This window comes from Cariama cristata, unplaced genomic scaffold (genome assembly GCF_000690535.1).
Source record: "Cariama cristata isolate BGI_N322 unplaced genomic scaffold, ASM69053v1 scaffold46043, whole genome shotgun sequence".
Taxonomy (NCBI): Eukaryota; Metazoa; Chordata; class Aves; order Cariamiformes; family Cariamidae; genus Cariama; species Cariama cristata.
In genome coordinates this window covers 1661-10303 of record NW_009608650.1, presented here as the reverse complement: position 1 = coordinate 10303, position 8643 = coordinate 1661, and the positions used below count along the sequence as shown (strand labels likewise).

The following is an 8643-nucleotide window of genomic DNA, read 5'->3' as shown; positions in this document are numbered from 1 at the left end:
GTTTGCTGCCCGGGAGCCCCTTGCGCTGCTGTGCCTGCAGCTCGGCAGGGCCACTGCTTCAGCTCCAGACGTCCCCTTGTCTGCTTCAAGCACCTCAGTAACAAACAAACGCGGCACAAGTTTTCCTTGCCTTTTCCTTGCCCTACCCGTGTTTCTTGAGACACGTTACCGCTTCAGCTGGGCTCGGACATTCAGCTAATTCCTCCTCACTTTCCCAATTCACTGGGAAAACCACCTGGGCCAAGTTTCTTGTGACTGCCCCCCACGGCTGTGTGCAGAGGCCAGTCAGGCTCTCAGCCTGTATCTTCCTCATTTTCCAGAAAAGTATTTTTCACTGGGTCCTGTAGGCTGCACCAAATGTTTTGCCCCAGGAGGTAGCTGCTGGTCCGCTGTGATCCCAGTAAGGAAAGTATTCAGATTCTGCAACGTATCATTTGAAATATCATTTCTTAGAGCTGACGCTATAAAGAAAGAGAGAATAGCATGGCTGATCTTACCCCCCCCACCCCCAGATGCTGGGAATCCCGAGTTGTGCAGCATGGAACAGGCCTCGATCAGCATGCAGCATATTACAATGCGCGTGTTCTAGAGCCTGCTCTGTCACACTGAGCTGGCTGAGGTTATCCTGTGGACATGGGATTTGTGCCGCACACCACAGGCCTGAAGGCCAAGCTGTAGGCGTAGCGCAGCGCAGTCCTGTCCTGTGCCTCCTCGGGTTAACTGCTCCACAGACCACTAATTCCTTGATGTGCAATGGTCCCCCCATCAGGATTGCTACAGCAGAGAGTGAACAACCCTCCTTCCCTTCCTCACTCTGTCCCCCCTTGCATCCCCCTCGCATCCCCCTCACTCCTCATTCATTCCTTTCCCCCATTCTCACCCCCTCTTTCTGTGCCCTCTGGCAAATCCCCTTGCAGGGACCTAGAAGTTAATCCAAATGTATCTGCTTTAGATACCTACATTTACACATAATATGCTTGAACTGGATCCTACTGTCGTGCTAAGAGGAAGAGGCTCTTCCTCTTATTTAAACTAGGAGTGAGATTTAGTTGTTGAAACGTGAGTGTCTAGTATCATTTTAGATGTCCTGACATTTCCAAGATAGACACATGATGCCAATATGTATAGCACGGGGCCTATGGGAGACAGCTAGACTGGATTTCTTCAGCTTTGCAAGGATGGCTCACCTGTGCTAGGGCTCCTTGCTGCAAATGGCTCTCCTGTCCAATGTTTCGACAACTGAGTTAAGGCTCTATTCAGTATTGGAAAAGTTCAGACCACTGACCTGTATGCAGACCTGGTGGTTTTAGGTGCCTAATTGACAGATCAGTCATAAACCAAGCACTTCTTATCATTCTCTCCCTCACATTCCACACAACCTCATTTGCTCATCAATTCCTCCAACATCGTCCCGCCTCCCACTTCCCTGGATGTGCATCCATGCATCCCAACTAGAAATTCATTCATCCATTCCCCTCTCCACTTCCCCATACGGTCACTTTTTGCTGCCATTCACTCCTACTGCCACTAAACACAGCCCTCTCCAACTCTCCAACTACACCACTCTCCTCACACGAATCCATGCATTTCTCCACCCACCCTCCCAGACCATGCTTCGCCTGCTCTGTCTGTCCACCCTCCGCCCATTTCTTCCTCTGTCAACATTGGTATCGGTGTCCTCCTTGTGCAATTATCACTGCTTAGGCCCAAACTCATGCTGTGCTTTGTGTCTCAGGCCGTGACCCATCATTGTTGCCACCTTCCCTGTGCTCTAATCTGAATTAAGCACCACCAACCCACTGAACGAAGAGACGTTTTTGACACCTGCAATTCCCATGCGAGGCCTGTCTCCTACTAACCTGCTACAAGACTGGTGAGAGAGGGGCAAAAAGGATCCTGACATGGGGTGTGAGGAAGCAAAGAGTCATCTTGGCCCATGGATGTGGGGAGGAACTCCATATCTTGGAGGAAGGGAAGATGGAGCTGCCCTGTTTTTTTTTCACGAGATCTTCATAGCTCACTTTATGCTCTTTCCACACAGAAGTTGTCTTCAGCCAAAGAGTCAAGATGAGGAAAAGTGGCATGCTGAGTAAACAGTATATACACAGGGGTGAGTTGGGGCCAGAAGTGTAGCATCCGTGAGCAGTGGGGAAGAGTTTAGCTGGGAGACTAATGTGGGAAGGAACTGATTTCTTGGGTGATTGACAGAGAATCACATCTCACCATGTTCTGGGAACTCAGGGGCATGACCTGTCGTCAGCCTTCACTTCTTCTAGTTGGCATGGCAAAAGAGGTTCATCTCACCCGTGGGGCTGAAGACTTTTCAGGGAAACCATCACAAAGTGGGAGCATGATGCAGAAGAGATGTCTACTGCTGTGGGATGGGGGGCAACATTCCTCAGTGGTATGATACTGCATCACCTCTACTGTGGTGCTAAAACGTACCCTACTGTGTTGTGATACCTAGGTACATCACTTGTTTGGTGCCTTGCATCATCCCCTCCAGGTGAACTATACCATCGTCTGTACACCATCCCCTTCCAAGACATCACAGCAACCACTGTGAAGGTCTTATACCTCTCTTTGCTATGCGTCACTATCCCTACTAGAGTGTTACACCATTCTTGACTAAGACACTAGTCCAACACATTTTACCATCAGGTTTGATGCACCACTGATGCCAAACCTTGGCCTAAACTGAGATGCTCTTCATCTCAAACCAAGGGAAAAGGTATGGAGAAAGTTGCCTTTCCATGGGCTGCTCTCATAGCAGGCAGGGAGGGCAACAAAACCATCTTCCAACCAAATTTGAATCTACACATCCTTGGCTTCGGATAAACTGTACACTACAAGTATGACAGGCAAAAAAAGGGAGGTCAGCAAGAAATATCTCTGATGCTGACAATGAAAAGGAGATGAGGCAACGTCCTGTGACTCTATCTTTGATGCCATGCTGAGTGTCCTTGGTATGGTCCCTCTTCCCTTACGGTAGTCCAAAATGAGTAGTGTATCTGCTTAAGCTGAAAATCAAACTCGACTCTTTGGAGCATTACTCTCAAAGCAGATGGTGGGACCTGCTCTTATCTCTGAGATACGGTCTGAAGGTTTGAGGATCTGCAGAGCAACTCCTGCCTTCTGCGTGAAGATCTATTGTGAGACTGTCTCACGCTACGTGCTGAGGGACAGACAGACTCCTCTTAATGCCGTGGTAGGCCTGAACTAAGATAAAGCATGATGCAGTTAGATGATGTGAGGGCACGGCTGCCATGCACATTAGACAGAAAAGGGCTTAGAGTGATGAGGAGTTGCGATCTAAGGGAAGCACGTTGGCAGCCTCAGGGGCCTTTCCTTACTATGTGTCAACTTCTGCAACTGGCATTTCTGTGGCAGGTTTGGACACACAACTGTTTCCCACTACAAGCAGACATCTCAAATTTAAAATCTCCTGTGGGCAACCAGGGAGTCTGACAGCTGTTGTGTCTTCCTCAGGCTTATTCCAGAGGGGAATATGGTTTTTTTCTTCCTATCCTGAAGTGGAGCTGGAAACTCTGACAGTAAATGTAACCATCCAGGACTTTGTGGCCGACGTGGTGTCTGAGCTGGGTTTCCGCAATACGCAGCAAGTCTCTAAGGAGACCATGTTCATCTTTCCTGTGGACTCTAACACTGTTGTACACACCTTCTATGCCACCATGGGGGACGCTCGTATTGAAGCAATGCTCTGGGAGAAGGAGGAGGTACTGGGATTGTGGTGGGAGGAGGTGGTGTGCAGATTGGGATGAAGGGTGGAGGTGAGAGAAGGAAATCCTGTGGAAACCTCAGTGACACATTTTTCTCCCTTTGTGGCAGGCCCAGCAGCTGTGCAAAGCCACTTCAGGCATGGAGAATTTAAAATACCTGCAGGATCAGTGGGATCTTTGGGGTCCTGTGTTCGCTTGTTTCTTGGGGACCCTGCCTCCTAACAGGGAGGTGACCATCAACCTGTGCTATGTCCAGGAGCTGCCACTGCAGCCTGATGGAGCTGCCCAGTTTTGCTGGCCACAGGAGCTGTTCCCCCGGAGAGACTACATCAGTGAGTGATCCCCCAGGTGTATCCCCCAGGGAAGAACACGCCACTCCCCCGTATCCCTCTGGGAGGGGACCTCTGTGAGACAATCTGAATATTCCCCCTTTCACCTCACAGTCAGGAATCCCACAAGTCTCCCCGTATATCCCACAGCAAGAGATCCCCACAGATCCCTGTACAAACCACAGTGTGAGTCTACAGAGTCCCCACCACCACCACTGCTCCACTAAGCACCACAGTGAGGGACGTCTCACATGCTGCATTTTCCCTCTGCCAATGGGAGACGGTGGCCCACTATAGCTATCTGCTGCCCTAGGGTCTCTTCTTTCACTTTCTCACACTTCTTTCTCCCTGCAGACTGGATCTTGTCTGGGGAGGAGGAGTTCGAAAACCTGCGCTTCAGCATCTGTTTGAAGTCAGCCCATGGTGTGTCCCATATAGCCATGAACAGCAGATACAGCCCTCTGCAATACACGGCTCCAGATCAGACATCTGCTGAGGTACAGCCCTGCCAGACGCCAGAGTCCCAAAAGGGGAGAGGAGGGAAGGGTCTGCAGCCTTCTAATGTTTCTTAGGACTCCTCAATCCTTTTAGTTGGTTCTCTTTCTTCCTCACGTCCTACTTGTCCTCAGGTCTCCTTGAAATCATTGCCCTGGCTGCAGGATAACCTGAACTTGCTGGTGTATTACAGAGGGCTTCACACTCTCAGTGCTGTGGTGGAGAGGAGAGATGCCAAAGCCCCACCTGGTGAGTGAGGAGGCTGGAAGTGGGCATCAGGGAGAGGGTCTCAGGGAGACTGTAGGGATCTGAGGGGCTTTTCAGGTAATAGGTCAGAGCTGAGGACAAAATCAAAGAGGCAGGGAAGGGGGCTCCAATCTAAAAATCCTCCTTGTTTCCCCCAACATGCTCCAGGCTCTCTGCTAGGAGACTCTGTGGTGATGGTGACACTGAAACCCAACATTCCTGAGGTAGTGCCCAATCCAGGCCAACCTGGGGAATTCCTCTTTCTTATGGACCGCAGCCTCTTCCAGGATGCACAGGTACCACCAGAGGAGGTCTTCACAGGGGATTTTCCACATCAGTCATGCCCAGCTCGTGGGGATAGAGGCAAGCTGCTGGGCAGACGTTCTGCCTAGCTTCCCCATCTGAGCTGTGCCCATCCCTCCATCTGTCCCCAGAACACACTGCTTTTCCTCCTCAAGAGTTTGCCTCTCGGCTGTTACTTCAACATTTACAGTTTTGGGGCCACTTTCAAAGCCTTCTATCTGTGAGTTGGGGGTGATGATGGGGCAGGGCCAAGCGGTAAGTAGAATATGACTTTTCTAAGTGGAGCTATGGGACAAGCTCTTGCTGGAGGGCAGTTACGGGGTAGGATGTGTTGGGGGGCAGTGAGAGGGTCAGTCCTCTTTTCAGAGTGCTTCTGTAGCACTGGTAGTGAGGTGGGGCTTTTCTAGGGAGTAGCCTTGTGAGGGCAGCGGTGGGCCAGGTTGTCCCCCACCTCTGACACTCTGGGTGCCCTCTCACAGGCAGAGTGTGGAATACACGCAGGAAAGCATGGACAATGCAGTGGGGCGCATCTCCTCCATCTGCCCTGATCTGGGGGGCTGTGACCTGTTGGGCCTCCTAAGGTCTATCTACAGCACTCCTCTCCTTCATGGGTACCCCCGCCAGGTATCAGGGGTCAAAGGGTTATGGGGAGGGGAATGGGTGTAAACAATGGGGGAAAGGTAGACTTCAGGGCTCAGGGTGATATATTCTGCTGCCATTTGCACAGGGAGTTGGCATGTGGGGAGCATCCTCACGGCAGAAAGGGACACTATCTTTGGGGTGGGAAGCTTGAGAGGGCTTCTGTGGAATTTGCCTGCACTTGTGGAAGGTGGATCTTCCTTGTGGGTTGCCTCTTTGTGCTAAGAGGTGCCCAGGTGTTAATGAAAGGAGACACACAATCTCTTTTCCTGTTTCAAGGCCACTGGGCGTGAGAGGGTAAGGGAACAAACTGGGAAGGCTGCCTGCATTTTAGGAGGGTGTCTTTTCTCTGTGGGGGTGCCCAGAGAATCTTTGTTTCCCCTCCTCTCTCCCTCAGCTTTTCATCTTCATCCAAAGGGAGATCTCCAGTGAAGAGGAAGCTATCATGGCTGAGGTCTACCGTTACCGGGACCACCACCGGTAATGGGGGAGCCCTGTTCCTGTCCCCCAACATGCTAACTCACAACCATCCTCTCCCCCAACTGTCAGAGTCCTTCAAACATTCTTCCAGATTCTGGTCTGCCCCAGATCTTCTCTTTACCTTGATGGAAGTTCAGCAACAACACCCCCCCACCCCGCCTTTCCTTACCACACTAAGACTGCCTATACTCTTCATCTAGCAGACCTCCTCTCCCTGTCTTGCCCTGCTCTTCTCAGTACTTTTCCTCTTCACCTTCACCGTGCAATACCTCAATGCACTCTGTGGGCCCCAAACCCATTCTCACAACCTCCCTGCCCATCAGGCAACATCTCTCACCCCAGACTGAATGGGAAAACTCTGAGTCACAGTTTCACTTCTACAACTAGAAGCATCCTTACCTCCCCAGACTTTGCCCTTTGTATCACTCTTGTCCTTTGTGCCTCTCCCCTTTGTCCCATCTCTAACCTCCCTCTCTTTTCCTGTACAGGTGTTTTTGTTTTCCTACTATGAGATGTGACAGCTTCAACCTTTTCCAGGCCATGGCCCTGGAGACAAAAGGTGAATGTGTGTGCGTCCACTCTAGGATGGACATGACATCCGAGGTAATGACCCAGATGCTTGGGCTTCTGGCACCCCCCTGCTCTATTCAATACTTCCCGTGGCTCTCCTAAACATGCAAGGTGATCCAAATACCACAAAGCCACTCCAACTCAGAGACCTCCTCCAACTTCCCCCCTGCCCAGAACTGGGAGGGAACCCAAGTGGTCTGTGCTCTGCTTCCCTCTCACCAGGCGGTGAAATGTCTGCAGCGTGCTCTGCAGCCTATGGCTAGTGGGATCTCACTCCATTGGGACCTTCCACCTGGCCTGGAGGTGTCAACAATCAGAAAAGCTCCAGAGATGATTTTCCAGGGACACCAGAGCTCCATCTATGCCCAGATCCATGGGCAAGCACAGGTGAGAGTGATTCAGGAACCATATGCACCAGGGCAGCGCTTTCTGGAAGGTAAGGGACCCACTTCCTATTTCACCTTCCCAGTATCGGGAGTCCTTCATCTCTGTTAGACCTGGGAGTTCTCCACTATAAGGGCTGTGTGAACCCCCTTCTTTCCGCCAGGGACACCGCTGCCTCGGCTCCAACCATGGACGTCTACTACCTTAGTAGAGTAGGGAGGGAATCTAGGCAGCCAGGCCGCCTGTGCCCAGCAGCTGAACTTTTATGTCTAATTCTTTCCCTTGTGTCACCAGGATGAAGAGATAGATGAGGGAGCCGTGACTCTTCAGTACCATGTGGGCAACCAGCCCTTCAATTACACACTCAGGTTCTCACTGTCTCCATCACCAGACAACAGGTGAGAGGGTAACACACTTGGCCACAAGGCAGAGTGGCATTGGCAGGGTCTGGAGGAGGGAGAGCAAGTGTCCTTCGCTTGCATCCTTCCCACTGTAGCCTGAGGTGGGAAGAGAATCTGGGCATGCAGTGCTTCCCTCTTGTCCCCTCTGCCCTGACCTTGCGAGAGGACCTGGCTAACCATTGCCCCACTGCCCCCTCCTCTTTATTCCAGGGGCGTGTCCCACGCCCCTCCTCGAGGTGGAACCAAGGACTAACTCCCTGCCCCTGCAGGCTGCCTCTGCACCGCATGGCCATGATGCACCTGCTGTGGAAACTGGCCTGGGAGGGGACAAGCAGGGCAGAGAAGGACATCTGGCACAGCGCAGTTAAGTCCAGCCTCAGCCTGGGGGTTCCATCTCCCTTCACATCCATTGTGGCAACACGCATGAACCAGAGGGATGCCTGGCACTGCGGTAAGGCCAGAAATGGTGGGGATAGGACTGGGAGGGGAAAGAGGGACTTGTTGGTCTGTCGCCTCCTCACCATCCACAGTCCCCCACCCTGTGGGCCTGACTACCCTTTTACCTGTCTCTAATACCCATGAGTTTAACCCCCATCTCCCTGCCTCTCTCCGCAGATTCTTTACTTCCAGACCCCTCTATGTTGTTCTCTCCCTCTTGCAATCTGATTCCCTGCCAGCTGCTCTGGTTGCGTGGCTTCAGGCCTGTGTGGTTCAAGTCCACCAAATTTTGGGTGGTCCAGAAGTGTCAGTTCGGCCTTGAGATGCTCAGTCACAAAGCCCCTGACACTGAGGCACTCACGCAGCTTTCAGCATCCTGTAAAGGTAAGGAGAGACTTCTTAGCTGAGCATTCTCAAAATGTGTTGGACTAGGGTTGAACTCTCCTTTCAGCATTTATCTTCTCACCAGACTTCCTGATTTGTCATTGTGCAGGGGGTGGATGGGGTGACAGACAAAGCAAACTCCTACATCTCACCTCCGGGCTGGTGACTAAGAGTCCAATGCCTTAATCAAATACCTTATCCTTGTCTCCAGCTATCCTTAACTCCATACTCATA

The 8643-nt window shown here is 51.6% G+C and overlaps 1 protein-coding gene across 1 annotated transcript; it reads left to right on the top strand.

Annotated features, from left to right (window-relative positions):
- Positions 1–2067: 2067 nt before the first annotated feature.
- On the top strand, positions 2068–8409 carry VWA5A (von Willebrand factor A domain containing 5A; the record flags this gene model as incomplete). The annotated part of the gene is made up of 14 exons (XM_009697207.1): positions 2068–2110; positions 3490–3737; positions 3850–4072; positions 4424–4566; positions 4699–4813; positions 4979–5106; positions 5245–5333; positions 5593–5737; positions 6150–6232; positions 6721–6835; positions 7025–7189; positions 7481–7584; positions 7857–8038; positions 8203–8409. Coding segments are annotated over exons 1-14 (1990 nt in total), but the record flags the coding sequence as incomplete, so codon positions are not given.
- Positions 8410–8643: the final 234 nt, after the last annotated feature.